The 24,827-nt window shown below is 32.0% G+C and overlaps 1 protein-coding gene and 2 long non-coding RNA genes across 16 annotated transcripts in view; 2 read left to right on the forward strand and 1 right to left on the reverse strand.

The window, feature by feature from the left end:
- The window catches only part of LOC100869706 (sallimus), a 124,737-nt gene extending 100,823 nt beyond the window's left edge, over nucleotides 1–23,914 (reverse strand). For 13 of the 14 annotated variants that reach the window (XM_086910095.1, XM_086910091.1, XM_086910086.1 and 10 more), the window contains exons 1-4: nucleotides 23,760–23,914; nucleotides 23,471–23,655; nucleotides 910–952; nucleotides 230–504 (exon numbers count right to left, since the gene is read on the reverse strand). In XM_086910095.1, coding sequence (XP_086766221.1) covers nucleotides 230–504; nucleotides 910–952; nucleotides 23,471–23,655; nucleotides 23,760–23,899 — 643 coding nt within the window. In that variant the 5' untranslated portion in view covers nucleotides 23,900–23,914. Of the gene's footprint in view, nucleotides 1–229; nucleotides 505–909; nucleotides 953–13,073; nucleotides 13,832–23,470; nucleotides 23,656–23,759 lie in introns of those variants that run through there. The other variant, XM_086910090.1, reaches the window with a different exon arrangement.
- LOC147657377 (uncharacterized) lies at nucleotides 2,353–2,674 on the forward strand. Its single transcript, XR_015292561.1, has 2 exons — nucleotides 2,353–2,455; nucleotides 2,580–2,674. It is a non-coding gene; the product is annotated as an uncharacterized LOC147657377 (long non-coding RNA).
- On the forward strand, nucleotides 13,324–18,114 carry LOC147657378 (uncharacterized). Its single transcript, XR_015292558.1, has 2 exons — nucleotides 13,324–13,436; nucleotides 17,772–18,114. It is a non-coding gene; the product is annotated as an uncharacterized LOC147657378 (long non-coding RNA).
- Nucleotides 23,915–24,827: the final 913 nt, after the last annotated feature.

Genomic DNA, 24,827 nt, shown 5'->3' on the forward strand with positions numbered 1-24,827 from the left:
TATTGCAATTAGGAAGCAAAGCATACTACATTCAATTTCTAGATTTCAAGAGTAGAATGGAATTTTTACACTTGCAAAATTTCATATTCTTGCAAATCTATAACGTATCAAAGATAACATTTCAAGATTAATTAATTAAGAGCCTCTAATTAATAGATAATTAATCCACTAATCCACGTTAAATAGAAATTAAACAATGTCCTAAAGAATGTTTTGAGAAATAGTTTACCGTATTGATTCTTGGCACTGCACGTGTATTCACCCTCGTCTCCAGGGCCAATCTGGTTGATTTGAAGCGTGACGGCCCCGGTCTTCTCGTCGTAAGACATGTGAATCTTCCACGACTCCAACAACGGTGCACCCTTGTGCGTCCAAGAGACGATAGGTTTTGGATTTCCTCTCACGCGACCTTCGAAAATTGCGTTTCCACCCTGCGCGAATCTGGCGTTTTTGAATATCTGTTCGAAGACCGGCGGCGATGGATCGCCGGGTCTGCCGGTAAATCTGAAGATGAATTTAAATTTAATTTAATTTTCTACGAATTATTAAATCTCTACGAGAAGAGAGTTTGTATTAATATTCTAGAAATTTTAACTTCTTTGATTGATTAATTTTTTTTTTTTTTCGAAATCTTTGATTCGATATAAGTGGTACATTAAAATTTAATTTTTCAGAATTTATTATATGCTTTCAGCAAGATAAGATAAGAAAGTTAAATTAAATTAAATTTTTCGAGATTCTTTCCATTGAATTTTTTTCGATTAGATAATAATTCTCACGTAAATTAATGTATCAAATTATTGTTTGAAATTCTAGAAAATACAATTTGAATTACTTCTTCTGTTCTGTAATCTATTTAGAAGAAAGGCAAGAAATATATACGGGATAAGAAATCGTTAAAGTACTCACGTTGGTACGGTGGGCGTCGTCTGCATCACAATCTCCCCTTGAACTGCAAATAAGAAAACAAACGAGTCATTAATCCCTTTCGCACATCTGAATTCATTGAATAAAAATAAAGCTAATGAAAGTCGGACTTTCATCGCACGATCATCGATTTAATATTTCTAATTTTTATTTCCCTTTCGTGCATAGTGATGAAAAAAAAAATTTCGCTCTTAAACGCATCACGAAACTTTCTCGTTCGATCATTTCAAAGCTCGTCGTTCATTTAATATATATCCAATTTTCATTTCTCTTTCGCGTAATAATAAAACAATTTCCTTATAGTCTTCGATGATTCGAGGAAAATAAAAATACGCTACGAGATTCGATTCATTCGAAACTCGTCGTTTTTATTTCCTGCTCGTTTGTGGGATGCTTCCTACTAATGCATTTCCTCTCGTTCTCCCTAACTGGGCCAGAACGAATCGAGGAAACGAACCGTTGACGCCGTTTTCTTCTGTCGTCGTCACGCCCCATGTCGACGTGCAACTTTTTTATTAGACTCATCCGACGCAATTAAGTCTATTTGCTAATTAAGCAAATACTTGTGATCCATATATTTCTGTATTTAAATTAATATTTTTGCCATTATATTGCACGATTAATTCTATATAAGTGAATCATTTTGTACGTTAATTTGGAATACTTTTTTTTAAAAAATTTTTTGCATTATTAATAGTATTTTTTATATTTAATATCGTAGGAATTTTTTTATCTATTTCATCAATCTTTAAATTTCGGAAAAATCAAATCCAATAAGTTTTTGAATCAAAAGATTGTATAAAATTGAGTAATCTACAGAAGGAAAGAATGAAACACTTTTCTTTCATGTAGAAACTGTAGAATAAAAATATATATATTCTTCTTCAAAGAAATAAAATTATAACAAAATTATTATTCCATATAACACTCCTTTTCGCTCTCCTCCCCCTAAAAAAGAAGCTTACATCCATCAAATCATGTTTCATCAATCGTTAAATTCTTGTTTACAACGCAAGAATTCCGATATAACCGATCTTTATTACACACACGGATTCCTGGATTAAGTAATTTCGTCTTCTACCAAAACTCTCGCCGAGAACTGAATCATCCAATCGCCAACATCTGCGCCGCCTCACCGCCCATGGAAAAATAAAGGATCGAAGCTTCTTCTTCAGACCGTGTTTTCTTTCCGTCGTTCGTTCGACGAGAGGCCAAAGGACCCTCTCGATCGAGATTGCGCGGCCAATATACTCGACGATTAACGGGCGCCAGCTACAGGAAATTAATTGACAGAGGGTGGAGGGAGGCGAGGCTTTGAGAATAAACTTCCGACAATAATGTTCGAGCCATTCTCGCGTTATCACGGTTTGAAGCGATCTGGAGGCGGTGACGCGATCGTTCAGAAATTTAAGCCTCGCGGGATAACTTTCGAGGAAAGAGTGAAAAGAGAGATTAAGAAGTTGAGAGTGTTGTCATGATTGTACGTAATTACATGATGGCAAGAAAGTAGTGATCAATAGTAATGAAAGTAAGAATAAGAATATCTGTAATTTGTAGAATTAATTTGTAGAAGAATTATAAAATATATAATGATAAAAAGGTTAATGTGATAATGTATAATAATTTTCAAAAATTGTTGTTCTTGTTCCAAGATTTATCAGTTTGGAAGAAATTTTTATTCATTGACGAGTGAAAAAACAAAACGAAGAACAGTTGAACAGAAATTAAAGATAAGTTAAAGATTCAATTATCTTTCAAGAGTTCTCCTATATTTAATATTTTTCCTTTTAAATTTATTTCAATTAAAATATACAACGTGGCAGTTAATTTTTCAGAATATTGAGAAATCTTCAATTTTTTTTTTTTTTTTTTTTAATGATATTGGGACGACAAGCCTCCTGTACAAAGTTAAACTTTTTACACCCGATACCATTCCAAGACATCATGTTAGTCATCCAACAATCAGTCAACTTCCATCAAGGATTCGTGTTAAGATGCCAATAAGAACTTTGTTGAACTTTGTGAGCCAGTAAAAAACCGCAACTCGATTGCTCACGCCACCCAGAATATGCAAATCGATCATACCGAAACCGAGCGAAGGAAATCCTTAAATCCATCAACAGCTCAGTTCAGCTCGTGACAACGAGCCATTCATAACCTTGCCAGGAAGAACTGCTATGAGGTCACGTATGCGAAATACATTCTCGGTCAAAAAGTTTTTGGAACATTTATTTTTTAATTTTTAAGGAACATTACTTTTTAAATATCTATTTTTAATAATCAATCGTTGAATTACACTGATCTAAATTAGATTCGAATTGGATTTGAGTAATTTTTCAATATTTCATATAATTCAGATAAGAAAAAGCATAATGATAATTACAACTGAGATCTGTGCCTTTTTTTAGAAAGGAGATTTCTTTACTTTTTTATTTTAATTGAACAATATTTCAACATTTCGTTAATGTATCTCATAATATCAGTGAAATATATTAGATATATTAATTTTGAGATATTAAATTCTTGTATTAAAAAATATTATTGCAAACGTATTATATTTTCACAGCGACCAAATATATTTTTCAAATTGGAAACAAAAAATACTAATACAAAGAAATAAAATTTCTTTCTTCACATTTTTCAACATCAAATACTTTCCAAATTCAATTCAGTTTAAAGAGTATCATACATAGATTAACCTAAATAATTTTAATTCATTAAACTAACACAATTCTATTTCTTCGTAAAATAAGATTCAACTTTAATATCAATATTAAGAAAGAAAAATCAATTTTCAAAACTTCAAATATTCAAATTCGTAACGAAACCTCGACCAATAACTAACTATTCCAAAATTTATTTTTTAACAAGAATGTACGCACACATATACGTGCAACAACAACAAGAAGAGGACGATGTATAGACGATAGCTGAGAGAAAAGGAGATCGGTACCATTCTCGCTTGGAACAAACAAAATGGGGGCGGGGGGCAGACAAAGAGGAACGCTACCTAGGGAGCAGCGGCAAAGAGAGAAGGACACGCACATAAAGAGAAAGAGAGAGAGAGAGAGAGAGAAGGACGTAACGTGGTCGGATAACCGCGGGATCCTATTTTTGCATCGAGATGGGGATCGCGTTACCGTGGGCCATTTTAGGAGCAACTATCTTTGCGCGGCGCCCAGCGCCGCGACGCGTCTACTACATGCACCTCGACCAATAGGCGGAGACGTTACGCAAAGCCAGTCACTGACCAAAATAAAACAGCTCCAAACGCTGTATTACATCCCTCCTCCTTTCACCCTACCCCTCGCGAATCTTTCTCTGATCTTGTCTTGGAAAATATTTATAAATCGTTTATTGCAAATAACAGTGGGAACGGGTTAGGTTAGGTCGATGAGAATATTATACATGTACGATTCGGATGGATGCTTTTTTCGTGGGTGTAAGGAGAGTTAATTTTGATGATTTTTCGTTCATGATCGTTGATGGCCATTTTCCTTCTGCTAGTGGGTTGACTGATCGATGGTTGGGTCAGGTTATTGTTTACGAGGTCGGCCGACTGCTTCCGGCACGATCAGCTGATTTCGAGTGGGGGTGTTTCGAGTGATGTAAGAAGGTTGGCTGGTTTTGAATACGAGGTTTGAGTACGGTTGTGGTAATTAGAGTCGTGTTGAAAAATGGGTGGAGAGAGAGAGAGATTTCTTTTTTAGGGTTTATTTATTCGGTTAGTAGTAACACTCGTGTCATATTTTTGTGATTTATAGTATAAATGAAAAATCTTATGCAATAAGTATTTTACAATGTTGGTTGGAAAATTATGTGAGATGTTTAAATGATAAAATGTGCTTCTTTTGATTATTTTTCAATTATTTAGACACGTATAAGAAACAAAGTTATAATAAATATCAAACAATAATTGTGCAATGAAAAATATTATAAATATTTCAATTTCGGATAGGTGAGAAATTTTGGAAGTAAAATTAAATTTAACATGAAATTGTATCTATGTACATTGTGCATTTTGTGTTATTAAGTAGTTATTCTTAGACAATTGCGATCTTTAGACTAAGTAGACTAAAGAGGAAGTGACACCTCGATGGATGCTTTAATTTATGGATCGATGATATATAGATGCTCTTTACATTTAAACTTCTATTACTATATACATATTTAATATCATCTCGGTCTAAATACTGAGCAGATGCAATTATTAAACTTGCTTAAACTAAAAATTCTACGATCCACTATCAATTATCAAATTTTCATGCAAATGCATATTTTTATAAGAAAAACTTTTAAAGAAAGAATAAAAATTTATATATTACTACGAAACACCAGATAACCAAAAAATCAAGACGAGAACAAAAATTTTAATTAACTCCACGTCCTCGATATAAATAAACCAATCAACCGACTCTATTTATTATACAAGTAACGTTTCATCGATTCGTTAATGGATCGTTAACTATCGAAGATTAACGATCGAAACTTCGTCGTTGGAACGTTCGCAGATTTTAAGTTCGTGCAACTCAACTCAAGGTATCGCTTTATTAATAACGATGATTTAACATTTTGAAAAATACGAGCTCGCCACAATTCTGAGTGATCACGAACTTGTCAAAGTCGTCCAGGATCGTTTTTCGCGTACAATTTCGCGCATCCTACACGCGATCAATATTTTTTTTTTTTTTTTTTTTAGACGTGATATCGTGGATGATATCTCTGGCACTCCTCTAATTCGACTGCGCGAGACAGATACGCTTTGTTGGCAGACACAGAGAGAGTCAATGTCGAACGGATTGAAGGAACAATAAAGGAGAGATTATTCGTCCGTTGACATTGCTTTGGGACGATGCATTTTTAATGAATTTTTGAGAAAAATTTGATATTATTTGAGATATTTCTGCGAGAAAATATTATGCTATTTATGATTGGGTGTAAATGAAATATTTGTTTTTTTAATTGAAATATAGATGATATATTAAAAACTTGCTGTTTTAAACACTGAATATTAATTATTAATTGATTCTTTCATACGACTTGGAAGTTATTTCGAACTCTTCGAAACTTTTTTTATTTTTTAATGAAATGTTCTTTTTGAAAATAGTTAGGTTTTAAATTATACGTTTGCTATTTGATATTATTATTTGTTCATGTAGCTATAATTTTAAAAAAAGAAATATGAAAATCATTCAATGAAAATAAAAATATTTGTTTCAAGAATTTATTTTCCTCGCACTGTTATTGTCCAAAGTGAAAATTATTTAGGTCTGTCATAAAAACGATTGTTTGTTGAAAATTACTGTGTTTCTTAATGGATCTACATATAAGCAATAACGTTATTTCCAACACATTTCAATTTTCTTCACACGTATTTAACAATATTACTAAAAGATCTTTGGCAATATTACTGAAATGTTATTAACACATCGTTTAGAATTTGTTTTAAACTTATTGCAACCAATTTGCGAATGGAAATTTGTTAATTTTGAAGTTAAAATTTTAGAAAATGTTTTAGAATTTAAAAAAATTAAAAAAAATGATCCAAAAATTTGTTGCAGTTTATATAAGATTTACTTTTGCTTAGAAATTCGAAGAAATTCCCAAGTCAATGAAATTTTTATATAAATTCATTTAATTTCGAAATAATTCAGCGATTTAATATGAAAATTTCTTTTCTTTCGTTTTAAAATTTTCCAATATAAAAAATTCATCAAATTCCAAATTTGAATTCTGATATCATATGTATTATAAACTTTTTAATACATTATAACTATAGTTCACCCTTCTTTCGTTTCGAAATTCGATCCTTTATACGAAAAAATTTATCGAATAATTGAAACAACACAAAACGCTTCAAATTCTCAACACAAATATAAAATTGCAGATAACTCCTTTTCACCATCTTGATAAAATTCTACGAAATTCTTAAGTTAAGTCGACTCCATTATTCCATTATATTTTAACCGTTCAAATTTTATCATAAATCTGATAAATTTGAAACGTTTTCGAGGTTGATGAAAAGTGGATTCTCGACAAAAATATCGTATACCAATCATAGTTGATTATAACGATGCTCAAACGTTTAAAATTATAAGTGTTTCGAGGATGCAATTATTGTTTGAAAAGTTGGACGGAAATTTATTACAATTAATTAGTTTGATTTATTCAAAGGTTGACAAGAAATCGCAAGAGGATGATTCGAATTGGCGAGAACGTCACCTGTGTAAGAATCTTGAAGAATGTTCAAATATTTGAATATGCGAATATTATCGATAAGAGAAAGCTGCTGGTGAATACGTATGTCGTTGTTGACATTTAAATTTCTTTTCTTTTCTTTTCATTCGACGGAAGAATTGATACGTAGTATTCATATTTATCTTGAATGGTAATTTTATTAGAATGCACATCTGACAGTTAGAGTTTAGAAACTTTATTATATGTTGTTCAAGTTTGCACAAACATTTGTACATCCGTGCATTTTGATGTTGAAAACATTTATCGAAAGGATTTACGAAGAACATTTAGTTGATAAATTTGCAAAGAAAATTATTTGTTATTTTCTACATGTAACTTTTAGATCAATCGTCTTGAAACAATGACAAAATACGAATAAGTGATTTATATTCTGATTTTAACTTAAATGCCTTCAAAATAACGATAAATACTTACTCGACAAACAAGCAATCGATTTCGATATACAGTATCCTGGCTATTTCCATTGGCTTGCGAATAAATTAATACACTTAGATATAAAAAAAATCAATTCATTATTTAAAAATTAAATTATTTTCTTCTACCCCCTTCGATCTATATTAAAGAAAACAACATATCGAGCCGTAATCTTCAATCCACGAAAACTTAATCTACACGATATGGATTGAATTACATAAATAATTAATTAGTTCAAAGAATTTTTGTTCGCCAATAAAAAAAAAGAAATAAATATCCATCCAAATTTTTTTAACTAAAAATTCATTTCCAAATCATCGACATTTCTTCGTGATTCATCTCTCGTATCGGCATATAAACGCGAAATTCGCTTGATAATTCGTTTTTAATAACGCATATAACGAGGCCAACAATATACGCAACACGGGTGCTGTCGATAGCTACCATGATCTCTTATTAAACGAAAGCGCGCAGTTGGCACGGACATTGTGGCTGAACGCCTTAAATCGCGTTTAAATTCACAGTCGTAGGCTATAACCGTGACTCGTGGAAAATTACGTTACTTTCTTCACGGTTGTTCCACCCGCGTGACCGGCGGAAGAAATGCGCAACCACTTGAAAATTCTTACATCAACCGCACCGTGTGCGTGTCACTCGATATTCCCTCTTGGCCGAGGCGGTTTCTCACGTTCGCTATCGATGGAAGCGAAAAAAAAAAAAATTTACACGAGAGCGTTACATAAAATGTTGTACAATTTAGAGAGATAAAACTTGACGAATGCATACACATAGATATACAGATCGTTTCAAAATAATTCGTGTCAATTCGAGCGACGCGTTTGTTGGAATAACAATGGCATATTTTCTTTTATTTATTTATTATTTTTTTTTTTTTACTTGACGAAATATGTGCAATTGAAAATTCAAAGACAAAAAAGAAAAGATAATTATTTTTCTATATTAATAATTTAAGAAATTGGAATTTTAGTAAATGAACGATATGTATAGAATTTAGTTTCATTCTACATAAATTCAAATTTATTGTTCGTAAAATATTTTTAATAAAATAATTTGATAGGTAAAACAGACTGTAAAAAAATTACTTTATATAAAAGAAATTTTTATCATAAATATTTTATAGGAAGGAAGATTGAAAGACACTTATTTTGAAGCAATCTGTATTCGTAAGACCTTGAGAGAATAAATTTATGTCAGTTTTTATTGGCCATTTCATTATGATCTCTTATTTCCTGTCTTCATACACTCTACTCACTTTCATCAAATTTCTGACATTCAAATAATATCTCAAATATTTTCAAAATCCTCGACAGAGAAAAAAATTTACAATAAAATTTCCATTTCTATCGTATCTTTTCTAATCCATCCAAACTACCCCCTATAATCTTTCAAATACTTGTTGCAATAATAATATAATATATAAATTATATAAATATTTATTCATATCAAGTTGGAACAAATTGAAAACATATTTTCCAAGATTCCACGATAAAAAATACAAATAACAGGTTTCTTTTAGATAAATAATTGTAAATTTTCTCATTAAATATCTTTAACAAAATTCTGTCAAAGTAATAATCGATCACGATTCTTCAATTTAGAAGACTTTACGAATCTATTTTCCTATCAATTGTGAGAACAAGGCCTAAGATCATGGACGAAGAATTGAAAAAAGTGGAGATTAGTGGCTCTATTGCTGGTGATTAAAGCGACGAAAATATTGCGTGTGAGACCAGCCCTATTTCGGCCAAATGATTCACTGAGAACGTACACAAGTTCAACCATCCCTCCTCATCTTTCTTTTGTCCCTTTATCCGACACACATCTTATTTCTCCTACATTTCCTTTTCCCTCGTATTTCTGGCAACTCGATTTTTTTTTTTTTTTTTTTTTGCATGAGATCGCGCAACGAACGTAAACAGGGCAGCAATGAAAAGAGTATTTTCATCCCCATATTGGAACGCCTCCAATCTTGTCTTCCGCGGAATTCGCTTAATGGCGATACAGAATCATCTTATATACAGTGATTCATGAAATTGATTATGTTACAAGAAAATTTATCTAACTAGATAATTTTAATTTTAATGGAAATTTATATGCGTGTATATAATGAGTTATATGTAAACTATATTTTTTTTTTGTTCAACGTTCTTCAAGATTATTTTCGTTTAAATAAATTAAACAATTTTGTTGCGAAAAATTCGAAAAATCCATCGAAACTTTGAATTCTTGATTAATCAATGTTCATGATCATAACATGATCAAGATAAGTTGAATTTTGAGTGAGAGTGTTTATGCAAATTAAATTTTCGTGAACATACATGTAAAAATAAACTTGAAATAAGTGAATATATCATAATTTTGCTTTTGATATTTTATGTATTTTTACATGTCATTTAAATTTTTCATCAATGCATAAACATATATAATTTAATAATGATAAATGGAGAATTGTCATTGTTTGATTCTTACATGATGGATTTCATATACAATACGATATCTGAAGAAAAATCCTTTTCAATTTGTATATACTCATCACGAAAGTATGAGTATTTCTATGAGAGAAAGAGGTTTAAGTGGATCGTTAATTTTCGTCACTTGTAATAACGATCCTGCGTCTGGCAATACAAATTAAACATTACAGGGTGACTATATTCGAAATGTTTTAAGAAGATTTCATGTGCATGGACGATTTGTGTATACGTTTCGCGCTCGAATTCTCGTTGACGTTTTGTTGCAGACCTGTCAACTGTCGCGTTTCTAACAACATGCGTCACGGTTTGTATTTAGATTTGGAGGATGCAAAGTGAGAATATTGAAGGTATTAGGGTTGGACGAATATTTTTGTCCCGAAAGGAAACATGTGTAAGTACTTACTTTAAGAGAAATAGGAAAATATGTTGCAACGAAACTTCTGTATTCCGTGTTTTAAATATCTGTAATTTACTCTAATCTCAAAAAATAAAATAGCATGTTAATAAAGATAGTAAAGGATTATTGGAATATTAAATTATTATCTATTGGTGACATCTATTGAAGATTTTGATGAAAATAGGGATTTTAATGTAATTTTTTGAAAATAAAATATTACGAGAAGTCTTTGTAGATTATTGTCTATACTTATGATTATTTTCAAGGTATATTTATAAAGATGAATCGAAAATTTCTTAAGTGAAATTATTAAGTGTCTGTCATTTTCTGTCCATATATGATATAATATACAACTTTTGTTTTCGAAGAATTTTGTTAAATTGAATTTCGATCCTTCTACAATTATTTTGTTCAATGAGTTATTTAGTTTTCAAATTTTGCACAAACTTGTTATTTAGTGAGTGAAATATAGTTTCGAGTGTTTTATAACTTCCAAGTAAAAGTTCTTTGAACTTTACCTGTCTCGAAATACGAAGTCTAATGTGAATGGACGTACAAGTATAAGCTTGAAGTAACCATAGAAATGAATAAGAATAAGTGGAGCAAAGATAAGATTAGTAATTTAAATAAGTAACATGATGTTCTATGAAAGAACGAATACTTTGTTTGTAGAAATACCCACATTTTCCAATTTTTAATAATTTACTTCGTTAAACACAAAAATATTATAACAGATTACATCATTTATGACTATCTAATCGAAAAAAATCAGCCTAAGAAATTCAAATACCCATTTAAATGTCGTATTTTTCAGTTTTTGACCTAAGTATAATTCTTTCACGTTTGAAACATTTCTCGAAAGAATCATCATCGATATATTTAGTTCCTTGCCTCGATTTCGCACTACACACTGTTAAAACATAAGGGAATTGAAAACACAAAAACTCAAGGGTCATTATCACCAGTGTCATTATCATAATACTTATTATTCTCGAAAACAGCTGTTAAAATTTACGTTCTAAACATAACGACGATCTACAAAGGCCAAAAAATTCACTCGTAATTCTCAACGTTTTTCTACATCAATTACTCAGCTCTTCTAATTCCTTTTTTTTACAATATCCTTTCTCCTATCATATTCTCCTTACTTCTCGATACGATTTTAACGAATAATATTCAAGACTCTCAATTAGATTCATACAATAAAATAAATTACCAATATCTATACGTAATAATACATTTGACAACGTATTATTAAAAGAAAATTTGCCATTTTGAATTTCATTCAATAATTCTTTTAAATTTTACATTTAAAAAAAGAAGCTCTTTCGACAATCTTTTCTAATCCTTCGATTTCCCGATAATCCACCATTTCGACGATTTCATCTTCGATAGCCGCCCCATTTTCCCCAATTAGCCATCGGCCATCATCATCGAGGAGCACGATTCTCGAGGTAACGAGCGCTCGGCAAATGGTACCCCGTGAAAAGTGTGTCTGGCCGAATTTAGAAGCCGCATTTTTTTTCCTCCCTCCTCCCCTCTTCGCGCCCGCGCGCGCGCGAGAGAGAGAGAGAGAGAGAGAGGAACCAGGACGCGATCCACGGGCCAATGACAGTTATGCAGCCGAGCGAGATGGCCTCGACACGGCGGCGATTTTGACAGCTGCACCGCGCCGGGTTTTTACACGATCCTCCGGGCAACCCTCCTCGGGGAGGGCTGCCCTTAGGGAGGAGGGGGAGGGCGCGTTTATGCGTCGCGCGTGCAGGAATTTTCGAAACGTTGGCGTCGAACAACGTGGAAAACTATCTTTAGAGCTCGCGCAGGGGCGGTGCTCTCGCTCGAAAATAGAATATTCGTCGAGGGGATATAGAGCCTCTGCTGAGAAATCTTACGGTTCCTCTGGATTTCGTTCCTCTCGTCGAGAAACGTTCGTTTCTTTCGTCGAGGCAAATGAAATCGAGAAATTAAGAAGGGCGCTTCACGCGGATAGATTGAATTTTTGTATCTTATCGTTTTGTCAACAGCCGGTTCAGACTGATTGATTTTTGATTCGATAGCTGATCGATAACAGATGAGAGAGACAAGGGATTTTTAATTTTAAGCAGAAGAGTATTTGGATAAAATACTGTCAATTTCTAAACTGTATTAGGTTGTTGCAGATAAAATGATCGAATCTTGACGAAGAAGAATTTTGACAATTATATATAGATAATAAATTTAATACGTTTTGCTCATAAAAAATTGTATCGATTGATCATTATTGATACAAATTCCTGTTTGTTCTTTTAATGCAATCGTTTCGAATTTTATAATTTTAATTAATTAATTAATTATTATTATTATGCTTAATCATGATCATCATGTGCAACAAGCTAACACAATGAAACGAGTTCTTCTAAAAATATATCCCAATTTCTCAATGATTAATTAAACGAATCTTCGAATCTTCTGAACCTAGATTTAGACGATTCTGTTTAAACGATTCTCGCCACTGATTCCCCTTCGATCCTCCCATATTCTTTCTTACGCACAGAAATTTCGAAAGTGGATCGAACAATATCGCGATAAATCATCGGCAAACTGACCTCTCTGCTGACTGGTGATCTGCTGCCGAGTGACGTGTCGTTCGGTCCTCTGTTGCATGCTCATTTGCTGTTGCTGCTGCTGTTGCTGCTGCACGATCGTCTGTTGCTGCTGTTGCTGCTGCTGCTGTTGCTGGGACGTTTGTCGCTTCATCTTGGATCAATCGATGGAATCCAAGTCGTTCGGTCGATTCTTCGTGTGGTCGAGCACAGAAAAAAAATATTGTACGCAGAAGAGGCCGGAACAATCTCACCCCGTACTTCCCTTCCCCCTCTTCCTTCCTTACTTCCCTCTTTTCCTTCTCCCCCCAGAAGAACTTACGTCTACGAACTTCCGTCACTGGCCACTCAACAACAACAAAAAAGGTACGCAACGCAGCCGAGAAAAAAAAAATTCGAAGAAAAGGAACAGATCCTCGTGTCACTCGCGAATATATATATATATATAGTATATATATATACACGTATACATATATATATATATACTCGAAATAATTAAATCCTCTTCCTCTTATCCTCTTATATTATTCTTGTTTTTCTTATCGATATGTATTTCTCTCGTCCTTTCGTCTCCAATGTAACTCTCTCTTCTATCTTCTATCTTCGTGTATATTTGTGATTCGGTGCTGCCTGAGGCCGCGGCTCACTCCAGTCGGCAGAAGTCAAGTCATCATCGAAAAGTCTTCTTGTCCCCGAGACTCTTTAAACCAAGACGTCGGTCGAATGCGAATTGCCGGCTGATGCCGCCGCGGAAAACGAACACGGCCTTCCACGAGGACGTGGGTCGAGTTGGTGGAGGGGGGAGGAGGCTTGGGGTTTTTAGAGATGGAAAAGGGGTGGGGTGGACGTCGAGCGTCCCGACGCCTGCACAAGATGCGCGAGTTCGTGGAACGAGGACGGGGCGATACGAAATTTTTCACACCCTCGTCACAATCTCGTAGAGATTAATCGCTTGGATGGAAATAGAATCGCTTTCCCTTTCCCACTTTTCTTTCCTGGTTCTTTTTTTCTACCCCTTTTTTTTTTTTTTTTGGTAACAAATGGTCTGTTTCTTTTCCCTTCTTCTTCCTTTACGGATATTTCTTCGTTATGAAGAGATGAAGAGAGCTTTGAGGGAAACTTTTCTTTTTTTTCCTCCTCCCCGAAAAGAACGAAGAAAAGAAGAGAGTTCTTGATAAAAATAGAACGTCGATTATTCAACGAAGGTTGATTACTCAAATGATCGATTATCTCAATAAATGTCTAATAATTCTTAAATTCTGGTTAATTTTTAGTTGTTTCGTGACAATTATTGAGAAATTTGGCGATCAGTTATCCAAGAACTGTTTCTCAATTAATTTGAATAATCGATATATAAGGGAAAATGTTTAAAAATTTTGATAAAGATATAAGAAGATTCGTGAGAACGTTATTTATATTCATTACGTGATAATTATAATAATTAATCAAGTAATTATAATAGGGAATAATTTAATAGATATGTATAATATTTGTAACCTGTAATCATTAATTTGTGAACTTTCATGAATAATTACTCTGTATGCACACTTTGTTGTATGCATTTTTTATTACAGTGTTAAAACTTAAATATGTATCATCGTTATACAATAATAACCACAATTTCGTCAAATTTTGTTCATATCATTTGAATTCAATTTCTCGTATTCTGTTTTCTAAAGTTATTTCGAGAGAAAACTTCGTCGATGATGCTCGATATATATTTTTTTGGCATGATGAGCATTCAATGATAAGTGTTTATATTTGCAGCGACTTAGATCACAAGATTGATTAATGATATAAAGATAATGAGAAAGTTTTTCAAAGAGCTTAGGAAAAAGAAAAGAATGTTATGACAATATCTGGCCAGTGGAATCTAAGAATATACAATTATTCAAGAAAGTTATTTTGAATTCTATAAAAAGACTATTTTTGTTCAAATGATTTTTAATTAATTCAAGATGTTCCATTTAATTCTCACCTGAAATATTTTTGTTATTAGTTAAAATTTTGTGTGAGTTCATTTGAATTCTTTAAAAAGATTCAAATGATTCATGTATAATTTTATAATTAAAATAAAAAATCAAACAGGCAATTATTGAATAATTTTAAATTTTATAAATTTTTATTTCATTGTAGAAAATTAAATGAAGAATAGTAAAAGTTTTGAAAAGTTTTAAATTTCACTAAAATAAATAATATAATTCTATATAATTTGCATTCCAATTAACCTTTTTGTAAATTTTTATATACAAATTTGAATATTAAATTTGAATAAGAATTATATTAAGGACAGTAGATAGAATATCATAAACTTAACCTTTCTCCTAAACTTCTTGCTCAATGTTAAAAATTTATTCATCAAAACTTTCACGTTGTGTCGGTCTTTTTAAAAATAAAACGTGTATTATGCTAAGAGCATCATGTTGTCCTAGTTGTTCGAAACAAACGTCGTTCAGAATATACATTTCTTATTCAGGAATTCAAATCTGATAATCTTGAAATTATTCAATCCTCAAAAAAAAAAAAAAAATTCAAAGCTTTTGTATCTATAATAATTATTTATTCAGATTGATTTGATGATTATTGATATTTTAGAAAAATAAAATTGATATTAATATTATTATTAATATAATATTAACATTTGTAATATTTTTATTTAAAAATTTTTTCATTTAAGTATATTTAGAAAAAAAATAAAGTAGAGAATCTATTATTACTTTCTTACTATTAATACATTCTTTGTTCATCAATGGATAATGATGAATAAGATATTTATATAAATTCTCCTTGAAACGGTAAAGGTAATGACTCAATTGTCATCAACAATTGATTACCTATTTCCCTAAATAACCTATTGAATTAAACATCAAATTGCGAATCAATTCTTTCTTCACAAAAAACACACAAGTCATAATATAATTTTATCTTCAATTGATTTTTGAAGATTTTTATATTCTTAATGACATATTCACCTAACTTTCTAATCATTTAAAAAACCAATATTCAAATAACAAATTCCTATTATATTTTATTTATATTATATAATATCAACAAACAATTCCATTTCTAATTTTCCAAATGAATCATCCAAATCACAAATCAAATCAACTACTCCTCTCAATTCTCAATTCTTCTTCCTCAAAACAATTTATTTAATTATTAAATCTTGATACTTCAATATCAAATATTTTTCCTTCGCGCATTTTAATATCAAAATATTTTCACTTTAAATTACTTATTAAATTGCAAAAAAAAAAAAAAGAAAATAAATAAAACAGAAACCCATGATCAACACACCATGATCAATAAAAATTTGAAACAAACAAATTCCTCTTTATAATACCAACACGTAACTTATTTCAAAAGTCACTGAACCATCCCCAATTCCAACCAGAATTCGAAAAATTCCTCAAATCAAAACTTTCTTTCCTAACCATTCCTCGTGGAAGACCATGATCCAAAAAAAAAAATCTCCTTTCCATCGAGTATGAATACCTGTTATTCGAACCAAATGAGGGGATGGAAAAATCGATTGATAATCGTCGTGAATGCGATAAACGATTAATCGAAACGAGAAACCCGTGGCCCGAGCGGAGCCGCAAGTCGACACGCGGCTCACGCAGCGTTCTCGCGCTCACTGACAGACGCCCACGCATCTACGCACTTCTCACACACACCTCTGTCCCCTCGAACCGTTCCACGATCGCCCCCTTTCTCCGCCGCCTTCTCCTTCCACCGCTACTCGTGTCTAGCGTATACAGGGTGTTGATATATTTTTGAACACGCATTTCGAGACCGAGGAAGAATACAAAAATTGGTCGATTATAAAATTGTAAACCATTTTGTTGGATGAAACGGGGCAAGATGGTTCTGTCTTTTCAAATTGGATTCAGTATTATTTAATTTGAATAGATGGATAGCTGGATGGATTTTTAATTGTTAGGAGAATTGAAAGGATTGTTGGCAAAATTAATATTTGGTTCTACTTGAATCATTATTTTTATAACAGTGGTTCTGAATAAGAAATTTTAAACGATAGAAATTTTTGTATGTAATATATTAACGCCTTATGATATTTCAAAGTATGATTTCAATGTAAGATGTATGTCCAAAAATATGATAATGAAATAAGATTAAAATTTAAATAATCATAAGAATTTAAATATTTCTCAGATAATCTTCTAATGAATCACAGATACATATGGATCAAAATAAATATAAAAATTGGTATACAGAATGTCGATTGAGGCTTGTTTACCAAATTATAAGCAATTTAAGGATTAGATGAAGTGAAACAGTACAACTTATTAAATAAATCTCGACGAAATTCTTACATACGAATTTTTGTGGCCTATAAAATTGACCTTGGAAAGGTATCCCACACTGTATTAACGTATTAACGCACTCTATAAAGCGCGTTCCTCTCTTTCATCCGCTTCTCGTATTTTTCTCCGTCTCCCTCTTTCTTTCCTTACTTGTCTCCCTCTTTCCTTTTTTTCTTTCGTTTAATTTTCCTGCTCGCACGACACCAGTCGACCACGTCTTATTCCCTCACAGAGCGTTGGCGTTGGAGTTTTTACAAGTGACACACCAGCAACGCGTGTCGTATCGAGAACACCGTTGCTCCTACTCGAATCTGGGCCAATTGTGATCTTACCTAGATGCTAGGAATATAATTCTTCTTTTTCTTTTTTTTCACAGTGAAATTGAAGATTCTCTTGATTTTAATGATTTGATGAATGTTACATCTCCGCTCAATCCGGTTGAAGAAGTCTTAATTTATGTGCACACGTAGGAACAAGTTCATGAAGAGAATAGATGTAATTGAGGAAGTACTTAAACTTAGAAAAATAAAGTGTGAGATACTTCCCTAATGTTTTTATTGTCTTATTACTTATTATTTCCTTATTTGTGTATAGATATTTAAATTATTCGAGGAAATATATATGAGTTGACATTAGAGTGGAGAATATTGTTCGAATTAGATCGAATTAACATGTTTTATTTTTAAAAGATTTTCAATAAATATAAATGTTGGCAATTATATCAAATTTCCTTTGAAATTTCAAAATCGTTCAAAAATTCTCTTATCTAGGTACTTTCTATTGAACCAAAATTCCTTTTGTGAAAAGAAAGTGGAAAAGAAAAAAAGTTATAAGCCAAGTCAAATAAAGGTGGAAGAACAAATAACTAGTTGATCAACTATACTACTTTCTTCTATTCTTCTTTCGAAATAATCTTCAGGTGATTTTTCTGACAAAATTTTAATCATAAAATGATCCACTTAAAATACGTATTTGCTCTCAAAGACTTCTTGTTTCATTCCTCACTATTCAACGCGAAAATCATTTGTCCTACTCGTACATATTTGTCGTCTTCCTTTTCTCGAATTTGTACGTGTATAATACAAATCATTTAAACAGGTTTTTGAACAATCTCTTGTTCTCATGCATCTGTGTCATGTATGAAATTTGTGTCTTCTAAAATTATATAAGTTACAATCAACGATAATCTCAAGCGATATGAACGAGTTCGCTTTCACATTATGAATAATGAATTGATATGGACTCGTTTGAGAAGAATGGTTACAATGAATATAAAAAGTACATGTGATACACATTCAAGTTTTTAAATGAAACGAATATATATATATTTTTTTAATTAAATTTTTAATTAAATTTCAAGTTATTCTTATATAATGTAAAAAAAAAAAATAGTTTAGAGAAATGTATAATTTTAAAAATCGTTTTATTTAATAAAATAATCGAATATTATATTTTTTGAAATTGCTAATTATAAGTTTGAATTAAGTTTAAATCACATTCTAATGATAGAATCAATTCTTAGCATTCTAAACATATTTTAATCTTATTGTTATTGAATTGTTGAGAAACAATTCATTGCGCTTGATCATCCATCATTGAAGAAATTTACAATTTGAAATTTTTTTATCTTCATTTATTTCTCTCATAATAATATTTGCAGATAAATAATTAAAACGCAATAACTTTTTTATCGTTCCTTTTCTAATCATTTTTTCACCTACAATTCAATATTCAAACAAAATAAATAAAAAATTAAAAATTCAAAAACATAATAGATACAAAACTATTGGTCGTAGTTCATTTTTCAAGTTCTAAACAATTTGCATCAGATGACGATCGTACAGAGCAACACTCAGTCTCCTCTGTTCGAAACAAATTCGACGAATTTTAAAACCGTTATTATTCGACTTTGTTGCTAGCAATAAATTACATAAATTTTCGCGAGTGAAACAGATCGAACAAATGTATATATATAATGTCGAAGGTCAACTTGTCGAATATTTCCAACCGATATTCCCTCTTCGTTCCTCCAATAAATTAAAACGCGACAATGAAACGATTTATCGCTTTCGGGCGGGCATTGTACGTGCCAGACACGCTATTAGCCCGAGTCGAACGTTTAGATTCGTCGAAGCAACGGTCGTAAATTCGTTTTCATTCCTAAACTCTTCCCTAGAATTCTGCCCCGATAATATCACGAGCGACCAATTTGTATTAATTGTTCGTTACGCCGGCCACGTATACGCGAAAAATTCTGTCCAACCGTTATAGCGTCGAGACGAATCGGAGCGAGACTCGAGCGGGCAATAACGAAGGTGCTCACGTGTTTTTCGATGTAACACGAAATTTTCATATTAATAAGAATGGAAGAGAATACACTGTTCGAGGAAAATAACGTTAGAAAAATTCCTTTTCGATATTCAGAATAAATTTTTATAAAATGTTCATGTACTGTTATGATACAAATATTTAATTAATTAAAATATCCGAAGAAGATAATGTAATAGAAATAGGGACAAAGATGATAATTAAAGTATTAGGATATTACATTATTCAATTTTTTTTATCGATACAGAGGCATAGTATTTCATGAAAATTAAGCTCAGCCTTATCTTTAATTAATTCATCATAATATTATATCAAAAGAAAATTCCCAATTTGTTCATAATCTTCTTCCAAGAAGAAATATCGATCGACGAAGAAAGAAAAATCACATGAGCATAGATTGGAAATAATAATAATATTTAATATTTAAACGTAGATTCTTCATGAAGAGATATGAATGAAATCGACAAAGAAAAGATACTTATATCGAAGTGTAAAATTCGTAGATCGGCGATCGATTAGGGAACAGTGGCGAGGAGAATGATCAAACGGTAACCTCTGCATAATCCGACACTGGAGGCGCGAGTTGTGGGTCAAATGCAAACCGCGCGACCGTGTAATTCAGACATTACGGCAAGCAAGAATCGTATAAAGCGTACAATGCGTTCGGTTTCATGTTACGAGGTGAGAGAGGCACACGCGTGAACACACGACTTACGCGAAAAACGGCGATCTTTTGCAATCGTGACAAAATAGAATATTCTCTGCCTCGTTTAATTGTTTGTGTTCCGAGAGTTCCTTCAGTGTTAAAAGAAACGTTCTTTTTTATTGGGTTAATAAGTTTTCCCGTTAGAAAATGATTCAAATCTCTGTAAATGTTTTATTTAAGTGGACAACGTTAAAAACTATTGAAGTTTATTATCAATCTGTTTGCTTAATAATTAGTAGATTTCTTGTATAATTTAATTATCTCTAGCTAAATGCAATAATACAACTTCGTTATATGTGTAATTTTTAAAAGGTAAAATGTTACGGTGTAAATGTCGATATGAAATAAATAAATATTTAAAATCCCTGTTTAATTTAACGCAGTTGATAATTTGGCAACACAATTATACGTACATGGAAACATTACAAAATATTGGAATTAGAAAATAAATTCAAAAAGATTGATATTTATCTCTTCGCGAAAATTCAGAATAACGACCATTTGTTCCCGAAATTACGGGCTGAATAAATATAATTTCTAATTTCATATAATATTTCATATCTTTCACTCGTGAAACTATCATGTAGCGGCTACGTGAAAGATCGAGACTTGGATTTTGTTTCGTTTATTTCTGGCTTTGTAAGTACGCTTGTAACTCGTTGAAAGTTATGTTCACGCAGGACTCTAGAAACTGGCAGAAACTGTTCACTCGATAGAAATATTCGTGAAACGAATTTTGACGCGCAAACTTTGGAGGTTAGGTTACCTTAGGTTGGATCAGTGAGTTTTAAAAGAATTATCAGAATGGAAATGGAAGATGTGAAGAAGAAATCGGGAGAAAGGAAAAAGAGAAAAGATATAAAAATGCACTTCCCTATGGATGGATGGACAACGTAGACGATCCACTCGAAAGATGGGTCATCGGATGAATCATCGCGTTTCGCCAAGGTAGCGCATAGCGACGCGTCTATTTTCGAGTTCTGGATGGATTTCTAGGGACGGAGTGGCGGAAAGGGGTGGTCGTGGTTTGTGATTCAACGATCGCCTCACCACCAGAAGACTCGTGCATCGTACACACCATCTGCCCTCTGTGTATACGTGCGAAATCAGCAATGATCGGAGGATACCCACCTGGCCACGACACGTATGCTATTTTCGCGGACGGCCGAGAGTAATCGTTCGAAGGACCCTGAATGTGGGTTAGCCAGCTACTCTGCAACGTTCCTTCGAGGCAATGAATCGAGATTAATGGACGCGGCATCGCGAGCAGATTGACGATGCTCGATGTCTTTGGTAACAATTGTTTCCTAATCTGTGGTCGATGCTCGAAACGAATGGCGTCGAACTCTTTGTCTCGATTATATTGCACAAAAATGCATTTTTAATCATTTCGAGATTGAAATGAAACGAATCGAGAATAATGTACGCTTGATATTTGGTAAAAAGTTGCGTTTCCTAAACCTCTTTCACTGGTTGAATAACCTTTGATCTAATGATTACATGAAAATGCATTTTTAATTATTTGATAGTATGATAAAATTATGAATCGAAATTAATGGAGATTAATTGATATTTTTTGTTAGATAACTTGCGATCTCTTTCTCTCATAATTATATAAAAATTGAAACTAACATTTGATTATATTTTCGCTGCCTCGTATTAATAAACGAAATTTAATATAAGGGAATAAATTATTAATTTAAGTATAAATAAATGTTATAATAAATATAACAATTTTTTAACAATTTCCATTTTATTTAAAATTTCCTATGTATAATTGAAAAGAAGAATAATTGTAGCAACAATTGAAAAATAATTTTTTTGGAAGTTCACGATTCAGATTGAGAATCTATGAATAAGATTTAACGAGAATCGAAGAATTGTTTGAGACGTGGGTGGATAAGTTTGCTCGAATTTTTTCGATTCCAAGAATTATTCGTTCGTTATTAAGATTTTGTGAAACAAACAAGGAAACGGAACGATTACGCGAATAAGTGTAACGCGTTGAGTGGTGTCAAAGTGTATTTTTGGACCTTTCGAATTCGATTCGCCATTTTGCGGTCGCATTGAATCTCTTTTATAGATTCGTAATCGGAAGAGGTGTGTAATTTTTAATGAAGTTGAGAAATTTTCAAAGAATCGAGAATTTCTCTCCACTTTCTTCGAAGCATAATTTAGATCACGTTCGCACTTTTGCAAATATTTCGCTTGGATGAGACGACTTTCTAATTAACATAAATATATATTTGTCGGATACTTTTAACTGAACAAATATATCTGTCTGTTGTATGTACATTATCTTTATAATATCGCAATAAAATAGATGCATTCTTTTTGAAGAATGATTAATGGAATCTAATTTCGAAAATTAGAAACTAATGAATATAATTATTTATTAAGTAAAATTATGAATATTTATAATTCATAAAACAGATACATTATGCAAAAAGTATTATAGATTTTTCCAAATCAAAAAATCTATATCGATTTTGCATATGAAAATAGAAAGAAGTACTTTTTCTTGTTCAAGTAAGAAGTTAGAATTAGAAATTTCATATTCATGTAAATCATTCAAAACTCGTACAATTCATAAAAATCTAATTTAATAAAAACATGATAAGATAATAAAAAAAAAAAAAATATCATCCCGTTTCTTCAAATCGAGATAAGCATTCGAGATAAATTTACATATGGCAAAAAATAAAAAAGAAATCTCACGCACGTTAAGAATTTCTTCTCGAAAAATCGAATTTTCCAGAAAAAAAATATCAATGTTTTCACAAATCAGAATGCACGAATTTAACGATAAGATACAAAAATGTCTAACTCCATAATCCCATTAAATTTAAAACGTTAAATAAAATATTTTCACAGGAAAATATCGTCATTTTTTTCGCCAAAAATCAAAGCACACGTAAAATCCAAAAATAACAATTCCATAAAATTGAATCAATTCGATCAAATCAGAGTATAAGGATTTGGCCAACAAAATACAACGAAAATAATAATTCGACGCGGAAGTGGATAAATAAAAGGCTTACCTCCGTCCTCCGTCCTCGGCCTCGCGGAGCGGGAACACTCGCGATCGAAGCAGAAATCATCGCGAAACGAATCGTTCGCCTCGAAATCGGAATACCCGAGTCGCCGCGCTATCGTATTTCGATCCGTTATCTCCTCGCATTCTTCCGTCGTAATTCGCCTCTCGCGATAGCCGCCACCTGCGCAACTAGAAATCAACCAGAGCACGTCTCGATATTAGTCGAATGGACGACCACGACGACGACGACGACGACGACGTTGAACGATCGATCGCGATCGATCGCCACCTACCTGGGATCCACGTTCAAATTCCACGGGACCGAGTAATCGTGTCGCGTAGAATGTTGACGATCCGCAGGTATCGATTTCACGTCGTTCTCTTGCGGGAGAAATAGGTCTTTGAGAGCCACGTACCTGGGCGGGCTCTCCATCGCCCTCTCGTTGATGTTTTGGTCCCTGTACGTTCCGTAAAATGGCGAAGGCACTCCTGGAATTTAGGTTCAGGCGCTTGTCGTGAGATGATTCAAAGAGGGCGAATTTTTATTATTTCATTTTGTGCGAATGAACAGGAAGATTTTTGTTATTTTTGTAAAATGGAGAAGATGCTGCTGGAATTAGATTCAAGTGTTTGTTATTATTGAAAGAGGTGGAATTTTTGTAATAAGCATTGTGCTGTGTTTGGAGGCATGAATGTGTTATTGTTTGAGAAAGTATGTAGAATGATTTTTTTATATTCTTTTTGATAGTTCGTTTTTTAGGCTTCTATGAGTGCACACTATATATTTTGGCATACAGAAAAAGATCTGATAAAAAGAATTTATATTACAAGAATAATTAGATTCGTTACAATTGACATGTGTGAAAAAGTCAACTACTTGTGTCTATTTAAATAAAACATTATGAATATTTAAGAAAAAATTAATAACAATTATTTTATTATAAATATATTCCGTTTAGTATTACGATTCTGTTTTTAAAAAAAAAGGAAAAAATAGATTAAATTACTTGATACAATATATATGCAGATTGTAATAGAAAAAAAATAAAAACCAATTCCTTATACCATTGATTAGATAAAATTAATGTATATTATCCTTGACACTTTTTTGAAGAAAAGTCGGAGAAGAAACTTATTACTTAACTTTTTCAATGTATGTAAATGTATCTTGTGAATTTATTTACAAGTTTCCTTCATAATATTTTCCTTATTATTTCTAGTACATTGATGCAAAATAAGAATACATGCAATGAAATCTAATATATAAGCAACTACAAGCAATAATATTTGTAGAAGAAAATAAATATAGATCAAGTATATACATAAAATAACACTGGAAGCAAGTATATAAATAAACATGC

This window comes from Apis florea, unplaced genomic scaffold (genome assembly GCF_048593485.1).
Source record: "Apis florea isolate Af1SG1 unplaced genomic scaffold, ASM4859348v1 contig_3170_pilon, whole genome shotgun sequence".
Taxonomy (NCBI): Eukaryota; Metazoa; Arthropoda; class Insecta; order Hymenoptera; family Apidae; genus Apis; species Apis florea.